General features: G+C 33.5%; 6 protein-coding genes, 1 non-coding gene and 1 pseudogene across 7 annotated transcripts; 2 read left to right on the plus strand and 6 right to left on the minus strand.

Moving 5' to 3' along the window:
* Positions 1-61: 61 nt before the first annotated feature.
* On the minus strand, positions 62-1656 carry Kpol_1018p123pseudo (annotated as a pseudogene).
* Positions 1657-2535: 879 nt separating this feature from the next.
* Positions 2536-3639, plus strand: YSC83 (Ysc83p; the record flags this gene model as incomplete). Its single annotated transcript, XM_001647395.1, has 1 exon — positions 2536-3639. The coding sequence occupies one exon, from the start codon at positions 2536-2538 to the stop codon at positions 3637-3639; it is 1104 nt and encodes a 367-aa protein (XP_001647445.1).
* Positions 3640-3741: 102 nt separating this feature from the next.
* ARG4 (argininosuccinate lyase ARG4) lies at positions 3742-5124 on the minus strand (the record flags this gene model as incomplete). Its single annotated transcript, XM_001647396.1, has 1 exon — positions 3742-5124. The coding sequence occupies one exon, from the start codon at positions 5122-5124 to the stop codon at positions 3742-3744; it is 1383 nt and encodes a 460-aa protein (XP_001647446.1).
* A 632-nt stretch (positions 5125-5756) lies between these two features.
* On the minus strand, positions 5757-7421 carry DED81 (asparagine--tRNA ligase DED81; the record flags this gene model as incomplete). The annotated part of the gene is made up of 1 exon (XM_001647397.1): positions 5757-7421. One exon carries the CDS (start codon positions 7419-7421, stop codon positions 5757-5759), a length of 1665 nt encoding a protein of 554 aa, XP_001647447.1.
* Positions 7422-8025: 604 nt separating this feature from the next.
* On the minus strand, positions 8026-9033 carry HIS2 (histidinol-phosphatase; the record flags this gene model as incomplete). Its single annotated transcript, XM_001647398.1, has 1 exon — positions 8026-9033. One exon carries the CDS (start codon positions 9031-9033, stop codon positions 8026-8028), a length of 1008 nt encoding a protein of 335 aa, XP_001647448.1.
* A 435-nt stretch (positions 9034-9468) lies between these two features.
* On the minus strand, positions 9469-9541 carry Kpol_1018trna3. Its single transcript has one exon. It is a non-coding gene; the product is annotated as a tRNA-Ala (tRNA).
* A 499-nt stretch (positions 9542-10040) lies between these two features.
* Positions 10041-17468, minus strand: HOB2 (Hob2p; the record flags this gene model as incomplete). Its single annotated transcript, XM_001647399.1, has 1 exon — positions 10041-17468. The coding sequence occupies one exon, from the start codon at positions 17466-17468 to the stop codon at positions 10041-10043; it is 7428 nt and encodes a 2475-aa protein (XP_001647449.1).
* A 1101-nt stretch (positions 17469-18569) lies between these two features.
* ESP1 (separase) lies at positions 18570-20291 on the plus strand (the record flags this gene model as incomplete). Its single annotated transcript, XM_001647400.1, has 1 exon — positions 18570-20291. A coding segment is annotated over one exon (1722 nt), but the record flags the coding sequence as incomplete, so codon positions are not given.

Raw genomic sequence — 20291 nt, forward strand, 5'->3', positions numbered from 1 at the left:
TTTTTAATTATATACAAAAACAGAATATGTAAAACGTCATTTAGAAAATTAATGTTGCTGGTTAGACAATTTCCACATAATTTGCAGGGAAAATACCTTCCTTGTCTCCTAATCTTCCTGTCCACCAATCATTCTGAGTTTCAGTTCTCTTGATAATTGTTATAATGTCACCTTTTTTGAACGATAAATCGCCAAATTCTAGACTTTCATAAGTGTATAATGCAACTGCTTTTGTTCCTTTGGTGTTAGAAGCTGGCGGCGGTCTTGACTTGCTTGGTGCATCTACAATTTTTGAATTAGAAAGTTTATCGGAGATTTCATTTACTTTTTCATCATAACCAGATTTCTCATTTACCCTTTTAGATCCTGACTCATATCCTCTGTCCCTACGATCATAATCCTTTCTGCCCTCAGATAAACCCCTTGGTCCACGGCTATAATCTTTCTCACCTTGTGAAAATGCTCTTTCTCTTCGATCATAATTTCTTTCACCTTGTGAATAAGCTCTTTCTCTCCTAAAATTGCCTCTGTCACCTTGGGAATATCCTCTCTCCCTGCGTGGGAAACCTCTATCAGCATCTCCATAAGCTCTTCGTTCATCACGTCCGTAATTTTTAGGAGACCTGTCTGAACTTAATTTACCTCTATCGAAGTCATCAGACTCGTTATGATAATTTCTCCCAGGTCCTCTGTTGTAACCACGATCGTCGTCATTGTAGTCATCCCTCCTTGATCTAGATAACCTGTCATCTCTTCTTGGCGCATTCCCGCTGTCGTAACCTCGATCATAACCTCTGTCATAACCTCTGTCATTATCATAACCGTCATCGTAATCATAATCATCATATCTGCCAGACGATCCTCTTCTATTTCTTGAGTTATATGCATCCCTTCTCGATGAGTTTGTATTTGGCTTGAAAGAATTATCATCTGTTGAATAGATTGTATCAGGGATATCATCATAGTAGTCATCATCGTAATAATCGTAGCCATCATCTTCATAGTAATTACCACTACCATAGGAAGTATAATTGAAAGCTCTAGATTCCAAGATACGGAATAAAGGATCCGCAGAAGGAGGTGCTCTTACTTTTCCTGATAGAATCATTTTGCTGGTACAGTTTTCACCATAGAACTTTCTATTTGTTTCTCTTCTCTCTACAATTGCAGACCCTTCTACAGAAACACCGGCAAATAAACCTTTACTCTTCGAATAAGCAAAAACGGCAGCAACACCACTAGTTGATGCCGCACCAGCAGCTTCTGCACTTCTACCCAATGGACCTGCAGACACAGATACATTACCACCCAGAGTGATGGTACCAAATTCTGAGAATGATCTCACAGCTTCTTCAGTATTTAGGATGAAAACGAAGTCCGTCAATTCTACACCGATCAACCACCTGCACCTGCACCTGCCATACAAGGGCAGAGGAACAGAACAAGTGGCATCTCTTATTCTAGCACAAGGAACCTGGACCAGCCTACCAGAAATAAAAACCTGCTTTTAAACAGTAATAATAGCTAAACCCCCCCCTCATTTTAAATATCAGGTGGAATAACTTTATCAGCCCCTAATACTTGGTTAGGCTTTACAAAACTTGCTAAAATCTTAGCAGCTTTCCTAGACAAATACAAATTAAGATAAATAGATTGTTAGCATCCATACTAGAAACTTATCAAAATTCAGAGTATATAACCAATTTTACATCTAAAATGAAATAAAATGTATCATGGAGTAATTAGAAGACTTCCCATTGAAGAAAACTTGAATACCATGAAGCATATCCATTCTAGAAATAAAAAAGAACTATAAACTCTGCAACACTTCGAAATAATTGACAAAATCAAATAGAAATAAGGAAGTAACATACTTGGATTCTGATCTTAAATCACTTGGAACAGGATTGTTTAAACCCATTTTTATTATCTGTAAAATCTATATATATATATACCTGCGTGTATGTGTGTGTGTGTGTGTCTCTCTTATTTTTAATTGCTAATTTAGAACACCTAAGCAAACTATTTTATAAACCAAAATAAAACAGATTCCTGATCTTAAACTAAACTAAACTAAACTAAACTAAACTAAAATAAATAAATAAATTTAACTCGATTCGATTCAAATACTTCACATTATTTCACCTCCTCCCTTATATAAAATAAACCTTTCGTTAATTCGATTCGAAATACCTTCGGAAGTAACTGGCTTTAACCCTTCGAAAGGCTTATTCGAAAGGGTTAACCTATCCCGTTTTTGGAAAGGGACCGTTTTTTTAAAACAGTTTCGAACATCGACAGGATCAAGATCAAGATCGAAAGACCAAGAAGAAGAAGAATGATTGAATGAATGAATGAATGGATTGATTCATTAGCTTAATATAGATTTGGAATTAGTGTTTCGGGGTGATCTTGAAATGGATTATGTGAATTTGTTATTTTAGACTTGGTTCTTGTAGAGTTTAGGTTAGCTTTTTGACTCTTTTGCAACTGTAAAAGCATCGAATCAGCTGAGAGGAGGAAGAATATTCAGTGATGGCATCTGATAAAGATTTGGTTGATAAGATATTTGATACCGGATATAACTTGTTTAGCAGTGGATCCGAACTTGCTTCAAGTGTCAAAAGTAAAGTTTTGACTGCGATTAAAGATTCCGGTGATGATGATGTTGTGAATGTTATTTCAAAGGGGAATTATTTGCCTAGGACTACTAACAATAATCCTCCTACAAATATTTCAAAATTTGTTACTGGGGTTTATGATAGATTAAATTTTAAAGTATTTTTAGGTATCGGTATTTCTGCTACTTCCGTATTATTATTTTGGAAATTAACGAAGGCATTATCAGTGCCCCAGTATTTAACTCAACCTCAGTTAAAATGTGTTTTAATATTTGGTGATATGCATGATCCAATTGTACGTTCACAAGTGATGGATTTGTATAGAAGGAGATTCATAGTATTTGTTTGTACAGAGCATGCTAACCAATATAAGGAAAAGGATAATGGTGATGAATTCTTGCGTTTTATTGACCCATTGTCTGTGAATGATCTATCTAATTTCTTGGAGTTTTTAAGGAAACCCCACAGCAATCCAGTAGAATTAGTTTCTATTTTATTCATGCCAAACAGCTCTTATTATCCTTCTGGTGAAATTTCACTAGACCAATTAGAAAGAGAATTACATTCAAATATTCTATTATACTATAACGCATTGTCGAAAATTGTACCACATATTAGAAATGAAACGACACAATGCATTTTATTTAACCCTTCGTTATCATCGAATTTGGGAATAGCTCATCATTCAGCAGAAATCATAGCATCAGGAATGGTCCAATCCATTTCTAAAACTTTGGAATCATACAATACATTATCTATCTACCATGTTAACTTAGGAATTATTCAGATTGGAGGACAACCTTCAAATTATAAGTATCTAAATTTAGAAGGTGCACCTATAAGCTCTTCACTACTGACTCCTACATTTAAATTGATAATGTACCATAGTGGTAACCTATTGCAGAAATTCATTTTGAAAATTGTTACCTTTGGTGGTTTGTCAAGAACATTCTATTTTGGAAGATATAGCTGGGTTTCATCATCAGTTATAGGCAGATTGATTATTAAAGTAATATAAATTTAAAAACCTGAATGAAAAGTGGTATGCTACAATGTATATAAAAAAATTATTTAATGCTTAGTGTAAATATGAAATTTGAACGGATATATTTCAATTTTATCATAGTTGACTTTGTAAGGATTGCAATTGAGCTAACACTGCCTTCTTGGCTGTGCCACCAATAGCATCTCTTCTTTCGACACTTTGTTCAAAGTTAAAAGTTTCAAACAAGTCTTGCTCAAATCTTGGATCTATTTCTTGGAATTGGGCTAATGTCAACTTATCGATACCAGATAAATTTAGCTTTTCTGCTAAAGCAACACATTCACCTGAGATATGATGAGTAGTTCTGAATGGTACACCTTTTCTAACTAAGTAGTCAGCTAAATCAGTAGCAAGCATGTCCATAGTTAGTGCTTTTTCCATTTTTTCCTTATGGACATTTAAGGTGGAGACAACACCAGTAGCAATTAATATAGAGTGTTCTACTGTAGTCAAACAATCGAATAATGGTTCTTTATCTTCTTGCATATCTTTGTTATAAGTTGAAGGAATACCTTTTAAACTCATCAATAAACCGCTCAAATTACCAAAGACTCTACCAGATTTGCCTCTTAACAATTCCAAAGAATCAGAATTCTTCTTTTGAGGCATTAATGAAGAACCAGTTGAGTATGCATCACTCAAAGTGATAAAGCCAAACTCTGCAGTGGAATATATAATCAAATCTTCTGCAAAACGAGAGATATGATTCATGAATAAAGTACCCCAGAACAATAATTCCACCACGAAATCTCTGTCGGAGACTGCAACCAGAGAGTTTCCAATAACACCATTAAAACCTAATCCATTAGCCAAGAATTCTCTATCAATACCATAAGGATGTCCCGCCAAGGCACCTGCGCCTAAGGGAGAAACGTTTAGTCTATCTAGTAATTGCTTTAATCTTTTGTAATCTTCAGTAAAGTAAGTAGCATAAGAACTTAGCCAATGAGACCATCTAATAGGTTGGGCTCTTTGTAGATGTGTGTATCCGGGCATTAAGATGCCAATTTCACCCTCACCTCTTTTAACTAAAACTTGGATCAAAGATTTTAAAGAAGGTAATAGCTTATCTTGAATTATGTCACGGCAATAAATTCTTAAATCAGTAACACATTGGTCATTACGAGATCTACCAGTATGTACTTTCCCAGAAATGTCAGTGCCAATTAATTCACCTAAACGTCTTTCATTGGCAGTATGAATATCTTCATCATTCGGATGTCTAACAAAAGAATCGGAATCCCATTCTTTTTTAATTGCATCTAGACCGTCATGTATCTTTGACAATTCAACCTCAGTCAAAAGACCTAATTTTTCTAAACCTTGTGTATAAACCTTTGTACCTTCTAAATCAGCCTTGTACATTTTATAATCATAGGGCAAAGATGCGTTGTAAAGATGCATCAAAGGATCTGTTTCGCCAGTGAATCTACCACCCCATAATTTTTGACTAGACATTTTCTATAGCTGTGATTATTATATAATTGGCTTATTAACTATTACTAGATCAATTGTGAAATCAAATTTCTATTGTTGATCGATGCTTTATTTTTGTTTCCAACCTTGCAAGAAAAAGTTGTGTAAACCAACTACAAACAAGAGACTCAAGAATCAAACCAAACTGCTGTCAACTCCATCCATTTATATATGTAGATATTCACCATAATTGATTCCTTAAGCCATATTGCATCTTTATCTGTATATCTCGTAAACTGCACTACCATTTTTTTTTCAATATTTTTTTTTCAATACTTGTTGCCTATTAAATACGATGACTCAATCTATACTGCATGAAACCGAACCGAACTTAAAAGAAGATGAGTCAAACAAAAAGTTGAAAAAATCTGTCATAGATCAGGTGAGTAAAGTTAGGCCAATGACAGGAATTGTAAATTGTTTTGGGATAAGAACACGTCATAATTTGTTGTTTATGTGTAGTTAGTTGGTAGGGAGAAAGGTATTAGGTTTAATGATCTATGCTTGTTACATTACTTTTCTTACTTGTATAAACTGTTCTAGAAAGAAGATAGATATGTATATAGAAAGATGTAAATGTCAGTGATCTTAGCTTGTGGGGAGGGTAAGGGTGATTATGGTTTACATCTACCGCTGAAACGTGGGTACAAACTACAATCTCTGACGGTGAATCTGTCACATAACCAAGCCAAGATACGTTCAGTACCTAAACCGTAACCACCGTGTGGGCAAGTACCGTATTTTCTTTGATCGATGAACCAGTAGTAAGCCTTAGAGTCGATACCTTCACGAGTAAAACCGGCCATCAATTCTTCGGTGGATTCAATTCTCATTGAACCACCGGTGATTTCACCAACAGTTGGCATTAAGACATCGACGGATTCAGTGACACGAGGGTCATCGGAACAACGTTTCATGTAGAAAGATTTGATTTCAACTGGGAACCTTATTAGTAAAATTGGGACACCGATAGTGTCGGTCATCTTTCTTTCAGCGGCTTCAGCAATGTCGTCACCGAATTGGAAGTCGTTGCCTTCTTCGTTCTTGATACCGTGTTCTTGTAACCATGTAATGGCGTCTTTGTATTCTAATCTCATGAATGGACCCTTTGGAGCAACGAAACCTGGGTTCAATTGTTTAACTAATGGACCAGCTATTGGGTCTTCCAAAACGTATTGGATACTCTTAACGATCAAAGTTTCGATGTGTTGCAATAAATCGTTGAAGTCAATGAAGGCTAATTCAGCTTCAATATGGGTATATTCAGACAAATGTCTTCTGGTGTGAGATTTTTCAGCACGGAAAGATTCTTGAATACAGTAAACATCACCTAAAGCTGGTAAACAGGTTTCCAAGTATAATTGGGAAGATTGTGTCAAGTAAGCTTCTTCACCGTAATAATCTAATTTGAATAAAGTTGAACCACCTTCAACTTGTGTTTGGACCATACATGGTGGAGTAACTTCAGTGATATCTTCTTCTATGTAGACTCTTCTGATGGCTTTCAATAGAGAGGCACGGACCTTCATAACAGCAGATAAAGTTTCACCTCTCAAGGCTAAGTGACGTTGGTCTAACAATAAGGATGGGTCAGCACCTTCTGCAATTTTGTTAGTGATGGCTTCGTCACCAGATGGAGCCAAACCAACAACTTCATAGTAGTCGACGACTAATTCAACACCACCTGGAGCACTCTTACCTTCTGGGACACTAACGATGGTACCATATAAAGTAACTGTAGATTCTAAAGTTAAATCTAAAGTTTGTTGAGCTAGGGCCAAATCACCAGATAAGACAGTTTGAATATAACCAGTACCATCTCTCAAGACGATGAATACAACTTTCTTGTTTGAACGCATTCTATGTATCCAACCAGAGATTTTAACTCTTTGATCCAATAAACCATAAGATTTATCAATTTTAACTTTCTTAGCTTGTGGTAAAGATTTATCCTCTTCAACCTTTATGTTCAAAGCTGCCATTTGCTTGGCTGCGTTAGCAGCAGCTTGTTCTTGTTTTTTCAATTCTTGTTCCTTTTGTTTTAGCAACTTCTTCTTCAAACCATCACAGCCTTTACGAGCCTTCTTTAAAGCAGATGGACTGATTTCTAAGTATGAATTTTCTTCTGTCTTGAACACAAATAATTTTGGTTCTTCAGCAGTAGCGCTGGCTTCTTGAGAAGCATATAAAGCAAAAGCTGGAGTCTTGAATGGTGCTTCTTGAGAACCGACGACAGTCAATTCGTCAATACCACTAGCTTCGTTGATGTACAAAGACATTATTTAATCTATAGTTTTCTATTATGCACTCAATTGATCAATAAATCAATTTGATCGATGTTGATAGTGATGTTACTGATCTATATCTAAAATAAAAAAAAAAAAATTAATATTTGAATAGACAAGTAAAAAAAGTTACTTAAAATACAATTTCTAAAAAGGAGTAGAAACAAGAATGCAATTCAATAAGAATGAAACCTTATAATAAATATAAATTATCTAAATGATGCAAATTTAGTTTAATCTAATTCACTTTCGAATATTACTCACTGATGATGACCAGATGAGAGAGCTCTTTTCGTTTTCTTCAAAGCTGAAAAAGGTTTCAGTCAAATTTTTCGAAACGATGAAAAAAAAAACTATCGGTTCGTATTTAGTGTTCTGGTGATATCTCAATGTCATTGTGGACGTAATCAAGATGATGGTGGTAACAGTGAGACTTAATTAGCAAGTCAGGCCAGGCCAAGCCAAGATAATCCAATGACGACTGGTCTGATATGAATAATAATAACAATATATACTTTGATGACGACATCTATCATTTTATCTTCTATTCATTGGATATCATATTGCATTCGGGCCTGTTGTATTCAATGGCTCTCGATTAATCAAGATTATTCCAAAAGTTTGATCTTGAAAATTCGGTTAATGGCTGTGATACCACTTTGATTTCACCGTTAGAGGTCTCTTCTAAATGATAAATTTCATCCAAGTGGATAGTGTCAGTCATATATTCTAATGCTTTTTTGTAATTGGTACCTATGTGAGAAATTGCATGTGCGTCATCACTCAGAACAAATCTTCCTTGACAATGTTCCTTAACCAATTTACAGATAATTGATCCAGGGTAAGGTTCTGATAAATTTTTTCTTAATGCTGATGTATTTATCTCTATTAATCCGCCATAAGAGTTAATATACTTCAAATTTCTAATTATTGTAGCCTGTACGATTTCCCAATTGTTTTCTAGTTCTATATCGGATATCATCATGTTGTTAACATCATCATCGTCATATGCTATGTCACCTGTATGGATATTTATTTTCAAATCAGAGGGTATTAATAATTTGTATAAATCAAAATGCCCAACAACCAATGGTTTCAATTTTTGAAGCATTATATATTGAAGTTCATAATAATCTAATAAGAAATTCTTGATGTTATTTTTTGATGATGATAATGCTTTATTCCAATTTTTTTGATCAAAATCAATTGGGATTGAATTGACATGGTGTATAGAACCAACTGCGAATTTTATAGTATCTTTATGTTTCTCAAGTATTGTTTTAGCATAATCGATATGTTCGATATCACAACCTTCGATTTCAGTACCAATTATAAATGCAGTGGGCTTAGATGAGTTTCTCTCTTTAATTTCACTTGCATGTCTCAAAAACTTCGAAAAATTATCTTGTAACTTCTCTAATGATTCTGTATCATTTTTAGTTGAAGAAGTTTCCTCTGGATACAAAAACTTTGAATTAATTCTAGGCATGTGTTCAGTAAGACAGTATATTTGAAATTCCAATTCAATTGTTCTGGAAACCATATCTTCTAATTTATCAACACCATGGGCAACATAGTCCCCAGAGTGCGAGTGGTGTGAATGCATTGGTTAAGGGGAGATCAGACTCTTGAAAAGTACTTCTCAGCTTTTGTCACAGATATAAATCAAAAGGAGTTGTAATTTCTTGACATACCACTGTCCTAACTTAAAGCAAGGCTATCTAATCTAGATGAGAAAAGTTATATCTTGATTTCATATATACTTCCAATAATCACCTGATTAGTCATTTTACGTTGTAGTTTTTTGCCTTAATTGTAATATTGGCACGAAATCATTTAGAAGTCATGTTTTTAGGAACTTAAAGTGAATCAATATATAAAAAATATCGGGAATATTCAATAAATGATGAGTTCAGTTGGGTATATTTCCTGTGATGTGGTTAGGCGAACCTTTGTTTATATCTGTACTGGAATAATGCTGCTAACGATACTCTGGGACCTAGATTTATACTGTAAAAATAAAAAAAATATTAAAAAGAAATGGACGAGTCCGGAGTCGAACCGAAGACCTCTCCCATGCTAAGGGAGCGCGCTACCAACTACGCCACACGCCCGTAATTTCTTGACTTTTTAAAAGCTTATAATACGATAAATTGTAAGTGATTGATCATGAGATTAAATTTAAAAGTATTCTTCGTTAATCCTTATCAAAATCAACAATAATAAAATATATTATTGGGCATATATCTGATACGGTCATTCTTGCGCGGCTATGTCGAAACAATACACAAATCAGCATATACTATACTAATAGAATAACTAAAAGGTTACTCTCAGAAAAAGTAGAGCTTCTAAAGCCTAGATATATTGCACAATGCTGTAAATATTATTCTTGATTTCAAGCATTTCTTTAGTAGGATTCTAAAGACCTAACAAAATTCACAAAGAATAGGCAAACGACACAATTCAATAAGAATTATCCAAGTTGAACTATTAGTTGTTTATATGTCTTACAGGACTCACAAATCTATAAGTGTCCTTAATTTAATATACAAAAAATATAAAAGTTTAAATATAATACAAAGTTTAACGAAGATTTTCATCATTAGAATTTTAAATTTCTTTACTGCTTTCAAGCGGATAGAATGGCTTAATACTTTCACCATCAGCATCATAACTATCAATCGCATTAACCATGTGTTCCTGTGGAGTTAATATCACAACTGGTATATTTTCTGTCGGAGTAGTGTGGCTTGAACCTGATCCACTCTTGACACTTTCTGAATCAGAATGTAGTAATTTTGCAATTTCTGTGGATATTTTCTTTCTATTTTCTTTTCGATGAGGTACAAACTTATTCCCAATAATATTTCCCATATGCTGCAATACAACTTTATTAATGTCTTTCTTTACCGCAGCAAAAAATTCATCCCTAGACCAGAGCCTGTTACTGAATTGCAAAGTTGGAACTTTCACTGTTAAGTCATCCACATTAGTTAAAAGACCGTGTGCACCTTTATAGGAAATGGACATTAGCATTTTCTTAATAACAACTGATTTGATGATAAAATATGTACCAGATCTTTGAACCATTACATTAATACTATCATCTGTCTGTCTTATAAAATTACTTGTAGATCTCCTTGGCTCTCTGATTGATTGTGAATCACGAATAATTTTATTTCCAGATTTCACAGCTGAAAGTGAGTGCATAGAGGAATTGCTTTTTCTTGGATTTGCTGGCGGTGAAATAGAACGAGGTTTTACCGAATTAGAAGTAGAATTTTTAGGAAATAAGTAATTCATGATTTTATCAGCTGTAATATGGTCCATTCTAAACAAAACCGGTTGGAAAGAAATAATCATTTCTTCCAATACAGAAATACCACCGACAGGTGCACCTAGCAACCAAAATATTTCCAACATAGATATATCTTTACTATAATTCGGATGCTCCTCAAATGGCGCCACCAACTGTTGGTATATTACCTTTTTCTGTTGATTAAATACCTGTAGCGAGCGAATAGACACAACATTACTATTTGAACCATCAACAGTCTGTGAACGAACAAAAGAAGAAGGACCAAGGGCAATCGTAATAAATGGCGATTTATTTTCATCATACAATTCCCATATTAAATCATCAGTCCCAACTTTCCAATTTAAAATTTTTCTGACATGATTCTCTTTACCAAATCTATCATAATTTCTCATAATGGCAGTCATCAAAACAGACAATTCCAACACAGTAGCCTGGATTTCCAAAGTAAGATCTTGTGAAGCTGTTTTATAAAGCGTCGGTTCGTACGATTTCAAAAATGCACGGGCATGGTATAAATCCTTAATCTTGTCCTGTAGATTCGTAACAACACTAATATCAATCCTTTCCAAATTATTCCTAACTTCGTCAGCCAATAGAAGTTTGGATAATTTTTCTGCCTTTTCGTCCAATGAAGAATCCAACGACATCATATCTTCAACAATATTATAAACTGTATTATATTGTTGTGATGTGGAGGTAACTACCAAACTAGGAAATCCAAGGTGAAATTTAGAATCTGTAGATATATTATTACTGCTGTTTTCACTGAAGTATAAAGGATTTGGACTATTGTAAGTCAAAAACAAAGATCTGCGCCTTAAAATAATATCTTCATCCATTAGAGAGCCATCAAAACAAAGCTCCAATGGTACCCACGGAGCCCAATTAGAAGAAGCTTCCCCTAAACCGTAGTCATGACCCCGGAAGTTACTACAGCTATTAAATGTTAATGCCTCATTCCTGAAAAGAGTAAACAATTGAATGTCTTTGGAAACAGTACAGTATCTCGATTCAACAATTGTATTAACATCCATTTCCATAGTTTTACCCGATTGAGTCATAACCTGCATAACATCGATGATGCCTACTTCAATATCTCTAGCTGTTAACAAAATTGCAGCTTCCGGTTCAACATCTGAAGTAATTTGTATTTGAGGAGAAATGAATTGGAAAAGATAGCTATCAATAGAGTCGAAGTTGTCATTTGGCACTTTCCTTATCAGCTCGTCAAATCTCTCTATGAATTCCTCATTCGATGCAAAACTGGTATCTTCGACTAGTCCATATTCGGTAATAGACGTTTTTACATTTGACAAAGAATGGCATAAAAGCTCTTTTGCTATCAAGATTGACTTGTATGTTGAAAAAAAGGATACCGATTTTCTTTCAGCAGAGCTTGATGCGTATTCAAGAAGATGATTACGTATCTTCTTGTTTAATCTCAGTTGCACATTATGAATCAGAAATTTATTGTCATAAGTGGACTTTACTGCCATAGTAGATGCACGTCTCATTGTAACAAAGGAATTTACAGTATTCGTTCTTAACAGTGAACCTAGCTCATTTAATGACTCAGATTCAGAAATATCTTCCATGTTATTATCATCTTTATTCGTTGGATTCAATATAGGAACGTCCTCAGAAAGCTTCAATTCACTCAGGATTTTATCAATAATTTCTGATCTTGCAACTAATTCTTCTAGTTCACTGTGATAAGTTTTTAGTTTTTCCTGATAAAGTTTGCCGTTGTTATGCTTTTCCGGGCTTCCATCCATGTTTCTAATCAAAGATTTCAATTCCATGATTCGTTTTGTAATTGAAAGAGCTCTTTCTCGAGCTAACTTTTCTTGGGTCAATTCTGGATGATTTTTACCAATTATACAACTGTGCGAGTGTTCATTACCAAATGGATACTTTACGTAGTAACCATCATCGTTCATCTTCCTGAAGTATGATATTCTTGGAGATGATAAGAGGGGGATTGTTTCTATTTTAACAGGTAAAGTAGATTGTAAGCTGACTTGATCCAAATCAACATAATCCTCGAAATCATACCAGTCATAAAAATATACATCTTCAGAAACCTTATCATATGAGGTCGCCTGATCTCTACAACGTAGCCCGAGCCTGGAAGCCAACGTTTTTTCAATAGCCGCCTCATCAAAAACAGTGGATATAATTCTCACATCAGCTTCTTGACAATCTATTTCCCCTAGAGACATTCTTAATTTCCAAACTGGTTTAGATCGATTTAGCTTTTCGTTTGTATGAGTTAGTTTAATCCTTTTTTGATGCAAATCTACTCTTAACGATTTAATCTTACCTTTCAAACCAGTGAAGGTTGCTGAACTGTGAATACCATTATCATCTTCCGCAGTAGCGTGCCTATATACATGGGTAACTGTCAGTGGCGCCAAGTTTAATTGATATTTAATGGTAAATAGTGATCTGCCAAATTTATTCCTATTTTGTATCATATGTGGAAACAAAGAGCCTTGTCTGATAGGACCAGAAGTATAAGTATCAAATAAATTCCACCAGGATAGGAAATGTCCAATCGAATATGGTGCCAAATACAGACTATTTTTAGAACCTTTGTGAGACGAATAAACACCAAAAGACATGTGAATGAAATCACTTCTGAAGCCATTCCATGAATCATACTCTTCTCTATTAAATACATATTCTGGATTAATTAAATTCACATCGTAGTGAGGCCTATTTGGTTTAAATCTTTTTTCATCCCCAGGATTATTCAAATCACCTTGTTCAAATAACATTCCCATTTTCCATGTAACTTTACCGTCTAATTTCATCAGAGTTTTGTCGAACTTATCAGTCGTAGTGAAGTCAGGGACTGCTAATTGAAATTTCTTAGATTCTATCACTAGGAAATCTTCTGGCTTGTCATTTCCATGGATCTTGACAACCGTACCGCCAGTCCAACAGAATGAAAGCCCTGCACCGTCATCTGCAATTTTATAAGGATCATGGGATCCTTTTACATTCAAAAGGAAGTTGCTATTTTCAGAAAAGTGATACGTCCAACTACCATGTGCAAGGTATCTAAACTTATCCCAAAAACCTAATCTTGGAGAAGGATCAAGCTGAGGTTTAGTTAAGAAATCAAACCATTGCATTAATGCCTGATACCCAGGTTGTAAAGATTTACCCCACGTAATGCTAGATGAATTGGAGGACATCACATTGGTGTTAATATCAAAATAAGTTTTTATCGCATTTACAGTTCCAATTACATGTGAGCCATAAATAGAGTTACCTCCAGTGTACGCTTCTGCCGCCGTTGAGGGAACAAAAGGAACGTATGTACTTCTTAAGGAGTGGTTTCCAGGCATTTTCTCCGCGAATACTACATTACCGGTAGTGTGGGTATCTGGAAATGTAACAATTGGGATAGGATAATCTCTTAACTTTAGCTGCCATAACATTGTTCTTATGTCTATCCCTAAACATAACAGAACGGTATATAATTGTGTTTTTGGCACACCATTACCATATTTGTGAATAAATTCTGGATACTTATCTAACTCAAAAGATGGAGGTTTCAATGTCATATCTAATTTTTCTACAGTAAGAGTAGCTACAGTAATAATTTGATTACCTGTGAAACGATGATATGTTTGACCCAGTTCTTCATACGTCTTTATCTGATGAGGCATTCCGTGGAACGTCAATTTAGCTTTTCTGTATCTTGCTATCCAAGAAGTAGAGAAATTTTCATATAGTCTTTCTAAAGCTTCATTTTGAAGCTCCAATTCATCTGTAATATTATTAATGAAATCATTATTAATTGCACTAGGAGGAGGCGATAACAAACTATTATCGACGCCATTTTGAATATTGTGCTTCTGTTCTTCAAATTCTTTTAATTTTTGTAATCTCTCTCTTTGTTCTAAAATACCAACCTTTAATATCAATCCCAATTCTTGTTCAAATGGATCATCTTCCACTTGAATCATAAATCTGTCTGCAACAAGATTAATCTCAGGAATTTTAACGGGTTTAGATTCTTTTGGGTAATATCTATTGAATTCACTTAAATCTGAGAATGAATAATTTAGCTGTTTAATAGACTTATATGTGGTTACTATACTTGAAAGAATCATGTAAATTTTGAAATGGTATTCAGTACGCAAATTAATTTCCGATGTCTTAACATTGAACCTACCCATGTCTTTATTTTCTTTCAAATTTATTCTTAATTTCTTTATGGTTAACAGTGGAATATGTATCGTTAATTGTTCAACATATACAGAATGGACGTAACCTGAAATCGATTGAATATAAAACTCATTATTCGATTTAGAATATTGTATTTCTCTGAAGACAAATAATAATGGAGTGTCTTGTGGTAAGTCCAATTCCAAAATGATCCGACCTATTTTTAATTGCAATTCATTAGAATTATCTTTGGAGTTTTGGTCCTTGGACTCACCCCGGAGAGATACATTTTTCTGTTTGTATGAACGGAATATTGCTTTGAAGAAAAAAGACAACCAAAATAGGTTGACATCAACCTTTAAGAATATTCTTGGAAGTGTTATAGACGTGTTCTTAAATTCATCAAATGAAACTAAAAAATCTTCAAATTTTACCAGATCATCTTGAACACTGGTGTGATTAATATCATCCATTATTCGAACCAGAGAAGCCTGTACAATATCGAATGACTTATTTTTCCTACTTGCAAGCAGAATAGATTCATCTACCTTAATTATAACACCTCTAGTAACATCAGTTAAATTAAAACCGTTTATGTCCAATGGATCCAAATACTTTGGTAAATAGGAGGCAACCAGAAGTGAACAAGTGAGATTTTTAATCCTTAAACGTACTGACCAGTCAACATACAATGACTTCATAAAACTAGTACCAGAACTACTGGACGGACCATGACCCGACCGTTTAAACGTGTACGCTTCTGAAATCTTCAAAATAGAAGAATGCAACTTATCTAGAACATTGATATCATTTAGAATAAAATTTGAACGTCTTAAAGTACTTTGAATATCAATTTGTGGAGTAGACCAATTACCAAAAAATGTATCAGCTCTTTCAAATTCGTAAATTGGAAAATATTTAGTGATATCACTATCTGTTGACTTAAAAGTCACATTGACCCCTATGATTTTTAGATAATCATTTATTTGTTCTGTAGCACCGTCTAATAAAGGAAATTCTGAAATATTTTTAAATATTTTCAACGTAGTTGAAGGTCTTTTTTGAGTGATATTACGATGATTAAATAATGCATACGATGCATAAACTTTGAACATAACACTATCAGTCGGGGAAACCTGGAGAGTTAGATTGAAATTAGATATGGATAGTTCAAAAATGAAACTAGGTATTTTATCAAAAATATCGGATGGATTGAACGTCTCCAATATATGATTTCCATCAACAGGTGTGTCATGTTTTGCCAATGTTAAATTCGATTCTTTACTTGATTTTTTACTTATTCTGTTCAAAATATCTAAACCTTCTAAAATTTGATCCACACTTAAGAAAATTGATGGATTAATAAAATTAGTATTATATGCAACCTTTGTATGACATAAAGGAATGTCTTCAAATAAAAATAGCATGATATCAGTTGTTATAACTATGTTAATCAGAGGAAGTCTCAATGAGGTAATTCTATTAACTTTCAAACTTATGGCGGTTGCAGAAAATGAAAATTCATAATCACCCAATGTATGCCCTGTTATTGGTATTGACTCCAGAGTTGCACCATAATTTGAATTTAAAACTGATTCCAAATAAACTTGAGAACTAGAAATAGCCAATGAAACCTTATCTTTATAGGAAAATGTTAAATTTTCGAATTTAATGTCGAATATTTTTAAAGTTTTTAAGAACCCTTTGTATGGGCAAACTGCTTTTTTCAGTAATTTACCTATCTCATTCATATCCAGACTCGACAAGTCTGTTTTAGCTTCTGCCTGATGTAAAGCAGAAGTCTGGTTTGAGGTTTTCATCAGATTTTTTACAATTGTTTCAGGTATCGATATATTAAGATCAAATATCTTCAAAAAAGTGTTCCATTCATTAACATTTACTGTGAAACATTTGTCGACCTTTGATTGATGTATTTTAGATTGTAACTCAAACCCAACCAGTTTAATAGTGTTCCCAGTATCGTTCTCAAGAACGTTATTTAGAAAAACTTCCATCACCAAATGATGTTCTGTAAATTTAGTAACTTTAATAGATAAAATATCAGATGTAATAGTTGTATTATTTGGTAATTTTATAGTTATGAATCTGAAATATATACTTGCTGGTAGTAACCATTTCAGAATTTTGAATGCTGTTTCATTCAATTTAATATAGGTAGGTATAAAAAACTTCTCTTTAGAATCCACCATTGGAATCTTGCTCATGTTATTGACATGCGTTTTAGACTTTAATATTTCTAATTGTACAGATTGCAGAGTTATCAATGGTATTGGAAAAAGTTTTACACTGATATTTCCAACTTTCAATTTAAACCCATCAGTGGCAATGCTCAAAGATCGCAGAGATGTACCAATAATAGGTCCTAGCGAAAACTGTTTTATAGGTAATTTTGCAAACTTTATAACAAATCCCAAGACCACATTAATGGCTAGATGAAATATCACGCAGAATGCCAAAATGTACAACAGAAGACCACATGAGTCTTGAACTTTCGACTTAATATATTCAATTATCATTACAACACAATCCCACACACACTTTCCCACTTACTAATCAAATTAAATACAATAATATCCTCTAGATCAACATAAATTTATGATTTATCTTATTATAATGAAATTTTATTGAAATTGCCCCTATCTCTGATATGCTTTCTGAAAAGTTTTTTGAAACGGTATTGAGAAAACCCAAAATTAAACAACTGACTCAACTGACAATAAATATCAGTACCAATATCACCAACTAAGAATCCTTCAAATACCTTTATATTAGACCTTTATCTAAAGACATCTCATCCTAAAAGTTCATCAAAAATGTGTCTGTTGTTACTTTTTTCAGCTTAGCTAATATAGCGAAAGAATTCCTGGCATACAAAAACCGACAAAGGGAAATCAATCAAAAATTGCCAAGAGATGTTTGTTTCAGAGTAAGTTCCACTTGGAATGGACAGCTGAAAGTAAGTCAATTGTTTATATTTTAAATTTAGCTGTATGATCCAATTTGTTTGATAAAAATTGGTAGTCTCTTACTTGAGTTAGAGCGTTATGGCCACCATTGCATCGTTGAAAGCTTCGACATTAGGATAAAATTAAAGCAATACACCTGCATCTTTATGGTGACAATATACTCAATTCTCACCATATGGTGCTATTTGTTTCAAATTATTAGTCAACTTGAGTTTATCGTGTCAATCTTGCGAACCTTTCACTATTTCGTTTAGAGTAGAACTTATTCTGTAAGCTGTAGAAACCTTCTTGAAATACAGCAAAAAGTACATTTACAAATCTGTCAGCCTTAACAATGAGTTTCTGGCTCCTTGGTGGTCTTACAACTCTTTATTCTCTAGTATTTCGAGCTTGTTTACATGTTTTTACTACTTATATTTGTTATGGTGATGATGATATTATTTATTCGCTATATTAAAAATGTCAACAAAAATAAAACTAGTCGATACTATGTGAAGATCAAGAGTTTAAGATCAAGGGTAGATAAGGTCAGGTAAGGGTTAAGAGGTTCTGTTAAGTGTTACAACAGTTTGTTTAGGTAGTATACTGTGTATATCCTTTTTTCCTTAGTGGTTTTAGGTATATTTTTGCATATTTGGGTCAAAAAGTATAATGCATAATAGACAAGAAGAGCCCTTGGGTGATCTTAATCTTAATACTCCTGCTAGGGTCTATGGGAGTGATCAGGGGAAATCAATTATATGTAAAGATGGTCTTGATAAGGAGAATGAATTGACAAGAAGAAGTTCCCCCTCTATGGTGGGTCAAGTTTGCACTGGAGAGCGATTAGATTCTTTGTTTAATGTTATATTAAATCAGACTAAGAAGTTGTCAATGGAGATGAATACGTTGCATGAGATTGTGATAGAGTTATATGGTGGATTAAAACAGATTCATGCTAGGAATCAGTTGGATTTATTGGTGAAGCAACATTTAGCTCTAATAGTGAGGTTGCTTAATAACAACGATTTGTCCAGCGCAGAGAGGCATATTATTAGTCTGCACAATCAGAACAATGTAATCAAACTTAAAAACCTTCATGATATATTACTAGCTGATTTCACAGGTTCTAACGATACTTATATATCTACATTGAAGATACTTTCTATGCAAATAATATTAAAATCAAAATCTTCACAGCAGTACAGAAATACTTTGGCGGAAATGTTTGCAAACGATAACAGATATTTACTTAAAGATGAAAAGTTGAAGATACAGACAGTTATGAAACTATTATTAAATTTTTTTACTACAATACCTAATTACAAAATATTATTCGGTTTAAAATTTCTCCAATACATCAATCAATTCAAACTACCATTTGAAAACTATATCAAGAATATGTCTCCAGATATATTTTCATCCCAACTAATGCATCATTCTAAGACGAACATTAAACATTGTAAGAGGTACTTAAATGCATTTTATATACAATACTCAATTCAAAATAAAAGCATAAAGAAATTAATGATGTTGGATCTACTTGGAGAAAACTCATTAGAAAAAAACAATAAAGTACATTCAAGTGAATTTTTTGAATTAGGCTCAGTACCCAATAAAAATGATAAATATATATGTTCACCACAAACTCATTTTGAAAAGCTAATAAAATCTTCGATAGCAACTTTGAATAATAATGATGAACAGATGCATCTGGATACACTCAACTCATTGGTAGTTCTTTGGAATTTAATTAGAAACGAAGGTCTACAGAAAAATACAATGATATCCTCTTTAATAGATAAGACATTATCTTTTCTAAATACAAAGGCGAAATATTTGAAATCGAGTCCAGAGCAGATTTTAACACTTTCAAACACAGTCGCTCAGTATTGTGTAGATCATTGCGACTTTAAAAGATTACATAATGTGATTATTGTTTTATTCAATAGCTCAGTAATTTTAGGAGATGATCAGCTATTAGAATTGGCTGCAGATTTGGAGTTATTGAAATATAATATTGAAAAAGATTTTGGTTGTGTTGAAGCTCTCTTCAAAATGTTCGGAAAGTTTATATCCAATATCAAAGATATACAAGAAAGAAAGAAGTATTTTTCAAAGTTATTTAACATCCACATTCTGTTTAAAGAAAATTCATTCTCCAAAATACAAGAATTTTGTGAGGGTGCATATTTACGCATATTTGGAAAACTGAAAATATCCAATTTCTACAAATTTGAAGATTCATCTGAGGTAATGTTGGTACTTCTTTATGGAAGTTCGTCCATTAAAGACATGCCATTACTCAGATGGTCTAATATTACAAGATTATTATATTCATGCTTATCAGGTAATTTTGGTACCCACATTACCCAGATTAATGAACAGTTACAC

This window comes from Vanderwaltozyma polyspora, genomic scaffold, assembly GCF_000150035.1.
Source record: "Vanderwaltozyma polyspora DSM 70294 KpolScaffold1018 genomic scaffold, whole genome shotgun sequence".
In the NCBI taxonomy this organism is placed as follows: domain Eukaryota; kingdom Fungi; phylum Ascomycota; class Saccharomycetes; order Saccharomycetales; family Saccharomycetaceae; genus Vanderwaltozyma; species Vanderwaltozyma polyspora.